At 29.2% G+C, this 13,809-nt stretch overlaps 2 protein-coding genes and 1 long non-coding RNA gene across 5 annotated transcripts; 1 reads left to right on the top strand and 2 right to left on the bottom strand.

The window, feature by feature from the left end:
* Positions 1-2,240: 2,240 nt before the first annotated feature.
* His2Av (Histone H2A variant) lies at positions 2,241-3,988 on the bottom strand. Its single transcript, XM_074133557.1, has 5 exons — positions 3,865-3,988; positions 3,641-3,718; positions 3,349-3,462; positions 2,841-2,970; positions 2,241-2,751 (listed from the first exon to the last, which is right to left on the bottom strand). The coding sequence occupies exons 1-5, from the start codon at positions 3,865-3,867 to the stop codon at positions 2,690-2,692; spliced, it is 387 nt and encodes a 128-aa protein (XP_073989658.1). The 5' UTR covers positions 3,868-3,988; the 3' UTR covers positions 2,241-2,689.
* Positions 3,989-4,098: 110 nt separating this feature from the next.
* On the top strand, positions 4,099-8,995 carry LOC141457047 (uncharacterized). 3 transcript variants are annotated; one of them, XR_012460185.1, is made up of 4 exons: positions 4,099-4,263; positions 6,440-6,474; positions 8,580-8,731; positions 8,805-8,995. It is a non-coding gene; the product is annotated as an uncharacterized lncRNA (long non-coding RNA). The 3 variants fall into 3 exon arrangements; XR_012460186.1 differs by having other exon boundaries at positions 4,099-4,318; XR_012460187.1 differs by lacking the exon at positions 6,440-6,474.
* LOC141457041 (lipid storage droplets surface-binding protein 2-like) lies at positions 6,555-12,937 on the bottom strand. The gene is made up of 4 exons (XM_074133556.1): positions 12,788-12,937; positions 10,058-10,349; positions 8,878-9,088; positions 6,555-7,303 (listed from the first exon to the last, which is right to left on the bottom strand). Coding segments are annotated over exons 1-4 (741 nt in total). The 5' UTR covers positions 12,790-12,937; the 3' UTR covers positions 6,555-7,067.
* Positions 12,938-13,809: the final 872 nt, after the last annotated feature.

Below are 13,809 nucleotides of genomic sequence, written 5' to 3'. Positions count from 1 at the left end.
AATGCTTAAAAAATGTGAACACAATATGTAATAATATGCAAATTTATATTCTTAATACACCAAATATTTCTGGCTATTAGGTCTACAAAACCAGGCAAATAACTTGCTTATAATAGCTTTTCAATTTCTTTCATAGATTAAATGTCCACGACTCCCTCCTAACTATGTATCTGATTTTTTTTTTTTTTTAATCTGGCTAATGGATGACGAAGCTGTCAGTTGACAGCCTCTGAAGCACATGCTATTCACAATTGTTCATGTTAGAAATAAACACACCTCATATCTACATCAGCCCTTTCTAGCTATGCCTTAGTACCCGGTTATGGTATAATAATTGATAATAAACTGCAGATGTTTAAATTGAAAGTGGTAGTCTGATGAGATCAGAAGAAATCGGGACCTTTCTCGACCCTGCCGATGAAAATCGGGTCATCGATTACTTTTTTATGCATTTGAAGCCTGCTGCTGTTTTCTAGCCCAGTTTTGGAGGGTTTAAACAGCGCAACAGCATGATAAAACTTAATTGGTCATCAATAACCACCCGTACCCCAAATTAGATGTCGCAAGCCAAAGCACATACTTAAATATTTTTAAAAAGTGCAGGACTCAAACTGGGGATCTCTTGCTCTAATAACCGCAGCACTAATCCGCCCAACCCTACACTTCAAGTACCAAGTACATCAGTACTATTCTAGTAGTACCTCTACAATGATAATATAAAACTAATTTGTATAATTGGAACTGATCATAAGAAAGTTGACAAATCAGGTTTCTAGATTTCAAAACTGCTATGTACACATTTTCATACATACATTACCATGAACCATATTTTGGTATCGAAAAATTCGAACTTCAAATGAAAAGGGGTCATAAAATTTAATTACAATCCAATTAGAGAAATTCTCAGTCACAACAGAGTAAATACGGTCGCTAGAATTGTGCAGCATAAAACATCCAGTATTATCTAGAAAGACAGAACTGAGTGAATCAATAGAAAATATTTCTCTTTTATTCATTAAGAAACCATTACTGATTGCTTAAATCTGAACGGTAATGAATTTTCATCCACCTACAGATATCGGCACTTAATTTGCAAATTATATTACACGCTAATTTTCCAGACCACCTATCATTTAAGTGATTTTTTTTTTCATTTCTGTGGATTATTTCTATTTTTCAGGAAGATGGGACGTTGCCCTCGGACAAACACGTACGGGCTACTTTAAATACATCTTTAGGTAAGTACTTTCGCAAATAACAGACTACCACATTTTTATCTAAAGCAAGTCTCTTCATTATTATAATTTAATTATGCGAAATTACCAATAAATTCTTCGTTTTCCAATAATTAAAATAATTCTCTTTGCCTTGGAAACATTAAAATGTAACAAATAATAAAGACTTAGATGTTGAAATTGATACTTCGACTAATTGAATTTATAAATTCGATTTGAAACATTTTAATCCCAGGCTGATCACAAGTCGGAAGCAGTATTTTTATTATTATTTTAACAGTATGCCATTTAAAGGAAACATCGCTGCAAGGAAACCGTGTTAGTAAGGCTGAGGGCTGCTAGTTTATATGCAGCATTTAATCTGCCGTAAAGAAAAGGGTACCTAACATTAGTAATTTATTACATTATGAACGCCTATCTCAACTTATGAATCTGTTTAAACAATGAAAAAAGTTAACTGAAGCGTCTAAATAATTGTATAATAATAAGGTATTGAAATTAATCTTTCATTACTGACCGACTACTTATCTTTAGTGTTCCAGGCTTACTGGTTGTTGACTCATCGTTACACATAATGACGTAACCAACTAGTCCGGCAGTTTGTTTTCAATTTTTGTTTTATTTAACAGAATTTCAAACCATAATTTATAATTGGAAAATACATTAATTTACACTACATTATCCCAGTTTATTTTATTAACTCAAGGACGAAGTTTAATTGTCGATGTTTTTACCCAGTTCATATTATCAATTCTAAGTATTTAACAAATATGTAACTCAAAACTTCTGGGGCTAGATATCTAAATATAGAAATGTCTGTTTTAACAAAATAGTAACAATCGGAATGAAAGAAATTTGAACTCGATTAAATTATTTCAATATTAAAAATTTCCCCACAAGAAAAAAAAAAATTGTCATGTTTAAACGGTTTTGTATTGCAGACACAAGAGCGCAGGAAATTGGAAATGGTCAAATAGAACTGGAAATTTAAAAAATAAAAAAAACTTGCTACAAAAGTATTTTATTTACTGTCAAGGCATTTTATAATTAAGTTTAACATTAAAATTAACATCATGTAACAGTATACCATTAACCTAAACTAATGCCAATTAAGAAACATTCTTAATTCTAAATAAAAATATGCTAAACAATATTGTTTTGAGCAGTCCTCAAATATTTTTTGTTAAATTTCCTTTAAAATTATTTTCTGATAATATTTTTTCCCTTACTGTTTACAACACAACTCTTTAATTAGAGTTAAAAAAAATTAATTCTCGAAAAAATGAGAAGTGCAAATAAGTCCGCCATATGAGACATACAAACTCTGAGTTAAAAAAAACACTTTTGAACACTTTGGCTTGAAGTAAACAAGTCCCCCAACACCTACCTTTGCTTGTCTCTGGCGATAAATTTTTGTACATCTTTTGTGCTTCTTTTAAATTAAAAAAAAAATCTTATACTGGTTTTTGCGACCCCTTCTTTCCAATGAGCGACTTGTGAATGTGAGGAATTACACCTAAAAAAAGTAAACAAATAACGTAACAAGAACGTTCCATTTAATAAGTACATCAACTAAGAGAACATATATTTCATCATCCAACTTACCGCCGCCAGCAATTGTCGCCTTAATAAGGCTGTCTAATTCCTCATCTCCTCTGATGGCAAGCTGTAAATGTCGAGGTGTAATACGCTTCACTTTAAGATCTTTTGAAGCATTACCGGCCAATTCCAATACCTATCGAAACGAGAATTATTAATTAACGAAATGAACATGATTGATTAAGTCAAATTAATCAATTATAGTGAAAATATTATACACGAAGTTTTTCCCAAAACATTTTGTCACTTTACTTCCAAATAAAAAGATATTAAAAAATTTTAATTGTTAAAAAAATTCAAAAATATTCCGTGAAATAGGAAACCAATTTTTAAAATATTCTTTGATAAATATGGGTGCAAAATGTTTAAATAAAATAATTCAGAAGAGCTTTTAATTATTCAATAGCAATAAAACACAAATATTATTAAAGTTAATCTACAATACAACAATTTCTTCAATGTACTAACCCAGCAAGCCAGCACATGCATACAATTGAAAAGGTTTTTAACATACCTCTGCAGTTAAATATTCTAAAATTGCCGCACTGTAAACTGCGGCTGTAGCTCCAACTCTTCCATGGCTAGTCGTCCTATTTTTCAAATGTCTATGAATTCTTCCAACGGGAAACTGTAAACAAAAACAACTCGGGCAATAAATATATTTTCTGATTATTTATTTTACCGTTAAAGACTAAAATTTAGTAGAAAGCACAATTATAAAAGTAAAAATATGTATAATCAAGTAGTTTAATACGAAAATCATGAAGTATCAATTAAAAAAATGCACAAATCAATTGAAATCATACTTGTAATCCCGCTCGAGCTGAGCGTGATACCGCTTTGGCCTTCGCTTTCCCTGAATCTTTACCAGCCTTTCCACCAGCCTATAAAATCGACGAAAAATCATATTTAAAATAGTGATAATCACTTCAAACTTTGCCAGGTGATAGAATGAATGTTGAGGAATATGATGATATAAAAATTTTAATTAAAACACGCGAATATACCAGGAAAACTTTAGGAAACTTACCATCGTTATACGACTCGTTCTGTAATGACTAACACAAGGAACGCTATGGCGGCGAACGCCTGTTTAACCCGCCAAAGTGGAACTGTCGGCCAAGCAGTCATGTGACTTAAACCAGCCAATCAGCTTACAGTATTTCAAACCTAGGCTGCTCCCTATCGATCAGTTCTGCACTATCTACCGTTATGCTTCCCCTTCCCTTTCTTAATATTAGATAAATTATTTAAAAGTGATTATGTGTTAAAAAATTATATATAAATATTTTTTTCATAAATAATAATGTTTTAGTGCATAATTTTATTTTAACGCACTATATGAAGAGAAACTTCATTATAAAGTTCAACTACTTAATTGAATAACTCTAATACTCCACAATTTTGAAGTAAAACGCTTAGCACAACGGTTAGTGACGTACCTAATCGTAAGAAATGTATTTTGTAATGTAAATTTTGTAATAGTAAGTTTCATAGTTTTTACTTAATTTTCCTAGCAATTACGATCATATTTCGTAAAAATTTTATACTTAGTTCTCCTATTCAGGGAAGCCACAAAGATAGATATTCAATAAGAAGCCGTACAGATTCTCAAAGATATTAAATGCTTTCTGTTTAGGAAGTTTAAGATTTTTTTTTTATTATTAAACGAGATAAATATGAAGTGTCATAGATATTTAAATAAATAAATTTAAAAAAAAAAAATTAATTCCTATTTATTAAAATTATGTTTGAAAGGAGTTTCATTCCTAACACGAAAACTCCAAATATCAAAACACGTACTCAAATTAATAAACTAATATGTTTTAAAACGTGTAAAGTTAACGAGTTGCCATGTTATTAAATGCGTCAACATTTATGTGCGTTCGTTGGCTTACTTCTTTTGCTTAAAAGTATTTTCCTTTTATTTTTCCATGAATATAATAGTCATTTTATTATTTTTATTTAATTTTTTGGTCTCATACTTCCTATATACCTTCAAAAAGTAACTAAAACACGTTTTTTAAAACAAACGAACTGCTCGATGAGGAGAAAATTTCAAAATAGGGTCTGGATATTATTATACATTGTTATTGCTTAACTTATAAGTTTATTTCGGCAATAGATCCACTAATTTGGTTTCCTATATCCAGAGCTCCTTAAACATTGACTTCTTTCTGAAATTTAGTGCAGGGGACAATACTAAAATGTAGGGCCTCAGAATGAAATATTTAACTTTTGTACTTATTGAAAGGATTTTATAAATTAAAAATATTTGATTTCGTTAATTAAAACATTGTTGATTATATGTATAAAAATATTAGCTCAAATAAAAAATTATTCAACAGGTAGTGCTGGAATAAATGAACACACGCACCCATACAAATAGTACCTTTTATAAATACGTTTCACAATTTTTAAAATTGATTTACTTTCTTATTCTTCACAAAAACACTCAAACTCATTTAAGATAGTAAGTTTATATCAATTTTAACTTTGTACAGTTCTATATTATGCTTTTATATCAATTTTATACTTAAAATAAGAAATTAAAAATTATTCTCAACATCTTTTTAACCCTGTTATTTTGCAGTACGCTCTATAGTTTTAGATTCTAAAAGCCAATTAGTAAAAATGAACAGTACTTCAATGTCAATTCTCCTTTCCAAATAACAGATGTTTGCAAGGTAACATAGCATACAAAAACACTGTTGTTTACAAATGGGTTCTAGAGACCCATTCCAGATATAAAAGTTTTATATTTCAAAGTAGATATGATTTCTAATTATATTCTATATCTCCTTTCTATTCCGGACAATTATTAATTGGCAATAATTAACTAGCTTATCAAAAATATTATCTAAAATCACTATCGTTAACGTTTTTAAGCTTGGGGCTAGAGCTGTTTTCCTGCTTGCTTGCGACGTTGTCTTGCTGAAATTAGTTACTTTTTCATCTAATTAAATTTATATGTGCATTCAGATTCTCAAAGTTTTAATCATTTTATGTTTAAAAACGAAGACTTTAGAGATAGAAACACAACACCCTTATGTAAGTGTTCTCACAAAAGTACAAAAATGTATTTTTTTTCCAAGTAAGTTAGCTTCTTATTTTAGACTGATCTGAGATACTCAAAAAAAAAAGAAAAACAATGGGGAAAACTGAATTATGAGAGTAAAAATTCAATAATAAGAAAGTGGGTGGGATATCAACATTCATATGATGTGAATAAGGATCTTGTAGAAAAAAATAGAACAAGCGCGGATTGTAAAATCAGATTCTAAAATTTTCCAAGCAAAATTTAAATAAATATTTTCTTTGACATCTAAAAATTTGTTAAGGCTATTAAACTTTTATTTGATAAAAAAGGATAGGTTTCAAGTTTGGTTAAAATAAGTAGAAAGTTGTGTTTATTGCATCATATTATTTATTGACAAGCAAATACAGTAAAAACGTTCTGCATAAATAACCAAAATACTCAAGATATATTTTTTTCTATGATTAAAAACAATTTTAACAATGTTAAAACCAAATTTGAATGAAATACATACTTAATAAACTTATGTATAATATAAAAGTATAATGAATAAAAATATTATTTTCAGAAAAAAGAAAGAATGCAAACAAGAAGAATGCATGTGTATGTATATCTAAATTATTTAAATATTAAATTTTATTTATTGTACATAAATGTATAACATTTTCCAAGTTCCAAGCAGTATATTTTACTTTTTTTCAATGTATATTTAGTTTTATAGTTTAATCTCTTCTTAAATAATAATTTTAAAATCAAAGACAAGTTAGAGGAGAAATAATTGAAAAAATATTTTAGGCACTCTGCTGTGTATGCGTTTCTTTTTTTTGATCTATTTCAATTTTTCAATTCACAAAGCTTAAATCAATAACATAACTTATACTCAATGATATTTCAAAAAAGGCTTTTTTCTTTACATTATTGGATTTGGATATACATTCAATAAGAAATTTTTGATTTTGGTTTAGTTTTTAAAAAACACGTTTATATTCCATCTCTAGTAAAGGCTTGATTTAAAAAAAAAAAATACTGTAACTTATTTAACAAAAGCGAAAGTTTCGTGTTGGTTAATTCAACTGGTGTTGGATAATTTCCATTTTATAAATGTGAGCCTTACATACATGAAATTTAAGAACTGCTATTTAATTTAACAATGTAAAATTTCTTACGTATAAAGAATTCCTTAAAATAAAACAAAATTAACTGTGTTCATCTGAACCAGAAGATGATGTTCTATGTTTAAGATGCTCTGTATTTTGAGAAGCAATGTTCTCCATTTCGGTGTTAATGGTACCAGTTTCTCCGTCCTTTAATTGTGGACGCTTACGAGAACCACTCAGAGTTCTGTATACTCTTCTGCTTACTTTAGCTGATAACGTACTAACTGTATGCACCGTATGAAGTACTTTATCTTCACATTCAGTATTTGGATGAGCTAAAAAATAGATACAAAATGAATATTAAAAAAAAAATATTTACTTACATATAAAAAAATAACAATAGGGTTTCTATTTCTAATTAGTTATAAAAAATCTCTTTTCATTTCCCCATTAAAGAACCGATTAGAAAAGCAGTAAAGTAAAAACTGTGTTAGTTAGATTATACAAATTAAAATTTGAACTTTAGCTTTAAAGAAAAGGAATACGACTAATGGAGTCATTGATTAAGTTCAAAAATTAAAAAAATTGAGCTTTAATATTTGAACTACCATGATAATGAACAAATATTTTTTGTCTAAGGGAATGGTCTGTTCTGTTTGTGTGAGTGACCCTTTGGGTGTTGAAGTAGTGAGAAAACAAAAATTTTTAAATTTTTTATGAATTCGGTCAAAAACCGTCAAATGAAATACTGCTTCTCTAAGTTTTTGTAGTAAAAATTTCTTTGTACACTCTTTCTCAATTTATATTTCTTCTCTTAAAGAAATGTACAAAGAGAATACGAAAATATACAGCAAAACATAACACGAACATCAGAAATTATTATAATTTCAATACGAAAATTCGTAGCAGAGTTCTTTTTTTATTACTAACTTTCACCAGGATTGAATAAATTTTACTTACGTTTTAAAAACCATATTAAAAGAAAAAGTATTTAAACAAATATTAAAACGGGATAAACTTTAATGACTTTTTATTTTATAATATAGTTTTGACGTTTAAAGCTTTTAGAGCGTGGACGTTTTGGAATGTATTATTACTAATGAGGAGCGAACAAACTAAAAAATTATAGATTTCTTAGTTGGAAGTTTTTAATAAAAATCTTGAATTTATCCATTCTCCATAGCCTTCTCATTATAAAGATTATCCATTATGATTATTTTTCTAAATGTCTACTGTATTATTGACAGAAACTGTTTACTGATATTATCTCTTCACTATGAAATGTTTTGGTAAAATAAAACTTAAACCCTCCTACAAAAGCCAAGCTTTTGGAATAGTTTTAACTTTTAAGTGTTCAGAAATCAATAATTAATGTTAGCTACAGTTCGGGATTTAATTTTGAATATTTTAAAGCGTGTGTCAGTTTATTCTAAATTATTTAATGTACAATCGCCTATTGATAGATGGGAACAAGAATGGAAATACTAATATATAAACCATTCTGTAAATAAAATTTTGGAATAAATGCTGTATCCGACAGTGTTTATCTAAATACGTATTTAAATATTTTAGAATTACGTATACAATAATGCTTTCTATTTTCTTTCCTAGGTAGTTTGATATAAGCTCTTCATGCAAAGAGGTAGATAAGATAAAGTGGACTGGAATTTTTTCTATATTTTGGAGAACTACTATTTTACTTTAGAACATGGATATGAACCCACAAAATTAAGGCCTTTATAATATCAAGAGCAAAGTTAAAGGTTGGATCATATCTAACTATTTAATCTTATCATTTCTTTTTTATTGTTCTCTGAATTTATATTTGTCCTCCAGAGTTTTAGAAAAAAGTTGATAAAACTGGAAAATGTAGAAAGAATTAAATTTTAATAAAAATAACAAAACCTACGATGGATATTTTCTTCATCTTCTTCAGCTGGTAAGTAGTAATCAATGTATTTATCTGCAATATTGGACGTTGTATCCAAACCATTTAGAGCCATATTACCGTAAGATGTGGATAGCACTTCGTTTGCTTTTTCCCAACTTTTTGTAGTTATAGATTGGACTTTACCAGCAGCTGCAGAATTACTTACATAACTTTTTGCGCTTTCGTATATCTGTAAAAACAAAAGCAAAAATAATTAACAATGCATTATTTTTCGAGCTTCTTAATAAAATTTGCAATCATATTCTAATTGTTACCTCGATTACAAAAAAAAAAAAAATCAAGACATCATAAATTTTTACATTAAAGAGGAAGTTTTAAATCAAGGTTGATGACTATTATGAGTTATACGCAAAAATCTATGGAAGTAGTTACTCATTATCCAAGAAGACGCTATCGTTTGATGAAATTGTCTTTCTCCTTCAAAAAGCATTTGCCCTTTAAGAATTCTAATCAGACCAACAAAACACAGCAATTTCACTGTGTTCATAGGTTTGGCTTAATGAACCGCGCAACACTTACTGATACTTTAATCTTCACACAGAATGATGCTACAGCTGAAGTTGTTATATGGAACTCTTCAGTCAGATCAAACTAGGAACCTAGTTCAGTGTTCCGCAATTTGTACAGAGTGAAAGTCTGCACCGAAGTCTTTTTCCAGTGAAATGCGGGTTATCGGGTTACCTCGTTACATACAACCTGTCCACCACTGGATATTTGAACATTAAGAAGCTGATAGCGTTAAAAAGAGAAAATCTAAGGATCTCCACGTAGGTGTCCAACACAATAACCACTAAGCTTTAGAGCCAGGGTTTGCCTGTGATAAGCTAAACCAAAGAAATACTATTATCTAAGTTCGGTGTCCCTATTTGCAATTAAAGATACTCCTGTTAATAGTCTGGGATTCCTGCAAAGATGCCAAGATCCCAAAAGAATATGGTAGTCTATCTTCCTCTAACAAATCAGTAACAAGAGAAGCACCGGGTATTGTACCATAGATGTTGTATGTCTTAAAAAAAACTAATTTTCTGTTTGACTGAACATGCAGTATTTGTACATATTTTATAGTTAAAACAACATTTATAACAAATACAGTTATACTGTAAACAAATCTAAAAACTTACGAAATAGTAATAATTACCTGACTAGGTGGTTCTTTCACAATAGGTACTTTTTCTTGCAATACATCAATTCCTTTACAAAGTGTATCGTCTACTAAATTAATAGGCTGTTGTAATTTTACTGCGACTGGTGTAACTGCACCCAATGCAATTTGAAATGCACCTTCAGCACCGTTTAATGTCCAATGTACAAGCCCGTTGCAATCTTTAACACGCTTATAGACACCTGCCGATGTATTGTAGGCAATTTCAACCAAAGGAATTTGACGTAATTTTTCAATTACATGTAACTGTGGCATTGTAACAGTTGTCCTGAAACAAAATAAAAAAAAAAATTCTTTGCACTAAATAAATATACATTAAAAATGGCTTTCAAGATGGAGGTTGATAAATACAAAAAGTTAACTTAACGACTTTTAAAGATCCTTGTATTATGTATTACGATTTATTAGCGACTTATCTATCACCAACTTGTGCTCAGAAAGTGACTATGATGCGACAAAACTTATTCTGGTCTCTCACCATTGGTATTACCAACGTTAATGGAACTGTTAAGTTTATACTTACAAAAGAGATTGTTTTTGTGGGACTGATGATCATTTAAATAAGAAAAGGAAATGCTATAATCCTAAGTTATTGCCTCTTCACTAGGGCTAACGGTGCCGTGTAACTTTCAGTTGTCAGTTTTAAGAGTTGATACTCTGAGACATAAGGCACTAAGGTTCCTCAAGAATTGCCAGCCCTCTAAGCTAGGAAATTATTTATTTTCTATCTATTGTAACTGGGATACCAAATAACGCCTCTGAACGGAGATGAATACATACATAAATATTCATGTATTTCAATGAGTGTAACAATTATAATAATATGAATAAGCAAAGATTTTATCATATTTTTCAATCAGAAGTGATATTCGTGATTTTTATTTTGATTTTTTAACTCTCTTTTACGAGTTGTCACTTTCACTTAACCATAACTATAAACCATTACTTCTCTCAACTGTTATGCTTAGTCAGAGAGAAAGTATAAGGACCACCCTATTGTTGTACCTAATACATCTATAGAAATCTATGACCTCACAAGAAAGTATTTGACATCTTAAGATTCATTATTAGCAACTAGGTATTAAAACTAAATACGTCTTGTCTCTTAATTGTTTGTAACTAATATAATGTATTTGTAAATTTCTAATTATAGTCATCTTGACAAATGCAGATATCGCATAATGATCTGAACAAATTATAATAGTAATAATTATCTAAAAAAATAAATATTAAAAACAAATAGTTTTTGTACAGAACCCAATAGCACATTTGTAACATTTTCTTAAATGAAATAATTTTAGGGCATTTTTGGGAGAGAAACCCTCTAGAATTTTGAAATGCTTGAGATAATTGGCTGCCATATTTTCTATCACTTAACAAGAAAAATTTCCCTTTGTCTAATATTTTTTTTTTTCTAAAACAAAATTTTATTCCTTGGTCCAAAATATAAGCCTTTATGAAGTAATGAAAGATTGATACAGAAGACTGACCGGTGTATGTAATTGGTATCACAAGAACAAAGAGTCCTTGCTTTTTTAAGAATGACTTTTTTAAGTAAATAATTTTCTCTTCCTCCACAAAAAAAACCTTGAGCAAATTTCTTTGAAATTTGAAAAAGAATAAAATAAAATATAGGTAACAGGCTTACAGGTGGTAGTTTTAAGAAAATGTTTAAAGTTGCGGTTTTACCTCCGTATAATTAATAGGAAAATTGAAATTAAAATTATTTAAAAAACAAAACAAAAAAGTCAGAAGAAACTTATACTTCTGTCAAACATTTTTTTTTCCAGAAAAATGAATTTGGACAATTCTGAAATTACGTTTTCCATTGTCTGGGAAAAAATTGAAGTTTCTTTAGGTACAATTTTAATTAGGCCGATCTTTTCACTTTTTACACCATACAACATCGGTCAACTGTTGCTTTAGACTTGAAGTAAATAAATTTCAAGAAAGATCTGTCTAGAACAACGTTAATTTTAATACACCTCATTCAATTTTAATTTTTGAATAAAAAAAAAATACTCAGCAAAAATTAAAAGAATATAGGTCAGGAAATCATCCATCAAGCACTGCATATTATTTAAATAAAAATTTAAATAACTAATCCTATTACTATCCTCACTAATGAGAAGAAAAAAAGACAATCCTTTCAATTTAAAGATTTTCTGAATGCTCAAAATGATTATTTATTACAGAAATAAAATTTAGTTATTATTAGTTATAATTAATTTAGTTAGTAATTTTAATTATTTAGTAATTATTTAACTAACATTGTATATTAGAATTTTATGATTTGCAGATAGAGAAGGTTGTTTGAGAGTCAGTACTAGATTTCTGGAATTTAATGACAAACACACGATTTCTTAAAACTCGTTGCGTATGGAGATCAAAGTCTGTTCTGCATAAGATTCTTTACGTATAGAAGCTTAAATTATGCTAATTACCATTGCTTTTTTAATTAATTTATATTTTAATCTGTGAACGAAATTATTATAAGAAAGAAAAGTCTGTTTAAAAAAACTTTGCCTAAAGGGCAATTAAATTTGAGAACAAATTCAGAAATTTGATCAAACCAATTATATTGTTCTAAAGTCTGTAGTGGTACAATAATTGAATCAAACGTTATCACAGAATCTATGTTTAAAATGCATTGTAACTTAAAAGAATTAGTTTTTAATATGACAAGGAAAAGAGAATTGTACTTACATTTTCTTTCAAGATGTTCCAACTAAGCGTGCTGCTATCAACTGAATGCTTTGCTAGACAAGTAAGAACAAGTTTGAACTCTACAATCTAAGATTGGACAGAGTCTGTTGGACTTTGAAATGACGACGGTTGTAGTGATAGAGCAAACTCCTACTACGGTTACGGTGACTAAGCAGGAAGAAACCCCACTTTTTGAACCAATAGGTAATGTAATTGAAAGCTAGTCTGGGTTAGTGGAGGGGTAAATGACGAGTGACGTTTGTTTTCTCTGTGTGTGCATGTGAGTGTGTTTTTTATCTTTCTCTTGTTCCCTCGAAGTAAACTTCATATCTCAAATGCTGGTAATTGCTGGTTAATATAATCTAATACATCTACTTACACATTATCTCAGCTTCTTAGCTACTTCACGAAATCAAATGGTATAGAGTGTAAAATAAACATGTTCATCGTTACTTTTAACACTTTTTATTCTAAAATTTATAATTTTCTCGAGTGAGTATTATTTTTGAGCAGATTTCCAACATTTGAGATGTTACAAATTGATGGTATGTTTAGTTCAGCATAGCTCATAACCAGTATCAGAGTTCAAATTTTTGATATTTCGTTTAGATATCATTTAATAAAGTGTTTGATCCAAATTCCCCACCCGAAATTTTCCAAAAATTTAATTTACTTTCTCTAAAACCCCTCCTAAGTAGAAGTATTCAATAGTGCAATACGATAATACATATTAAGTATTCAGTTTTTATGAAAAACTTAATTCTCCTCAAAATAATACCTCGTCCTTTAGATCGCTAACTGGTAGCAAAAAAGGTTTTCCAAATTTCCTTTTTGTATCTGGAGTACACGCTATAATAGATTTAATGTAGTTTCTTGTCTAGTTGGTGGCCATAAGGTGAAGTTCTATAAGTTTCATTTTAATTTTTTTTTAAAAAGAAAATTAACTTTCGTAAGTTAAGGTGAGGTAATGGTTAGGTGTAGCGGTGGCTACACTCTAAATTGCAATATTATTGTAAAACTGG

This window comes from Rhodnius prolixus, unplaced genomic scaffold (genome assembly GCF_049639745.1).
Source record: "Rhodnius prolixus isolate KJV_2025 unplaced genomic scaffold, Rpr scaffold_10, whole genome shotgun sequence".
In the NCBI taxonomy this organism is placed as follows: domain Eukaryota; kingdom Metazoa; phylum Arthropoda; class Insecta; order Hemiptera; family Reduviidae; genus Rhodnius; species Rhodnius prolixus.
Note: the sequence above shows the minus strand (reverse complement) of the source record. Positions and strands in the feature narration are given on the sequence as shown.

Excerpts from the sequence above, each read along its gene's own strand:
- His2Av (XM_074133557.1), bottom strand. Across the intron at positions 3,463-3,640 it reads CAGCTCGAGCGGGATTACAA|TTTCCCGTTGGAAGAATTCA; the intron begins GTATGATTTCAA and ends TTTTGTTTACAG. Across the intron at positions 2,971-3,348 it reads TAGAATATTTAACTGCAGAG|GTATTGGAATTGGCCGGTAA; the intron begins GTATGTTAAAAA and ends TCGTTTCGATAG.
- LOC141457041 (XM_074133556.1), bottom strand. Across the intron at positions 9,089-10,057 it reads TGAAAGAACCACCTAGTCAG|ATATACGAAAGCGCAAAAAG; the intron begins GTAATTATTACT and ends TTGTTTTTACAG. Across the intron at positions 7,304-8,877 it reads AGATGAAGAAAATATCCATC|CTCATCCAAATACTGAATGT; the intron begins GTAGGTTTTGTT and ends TCTATTTTTTAG.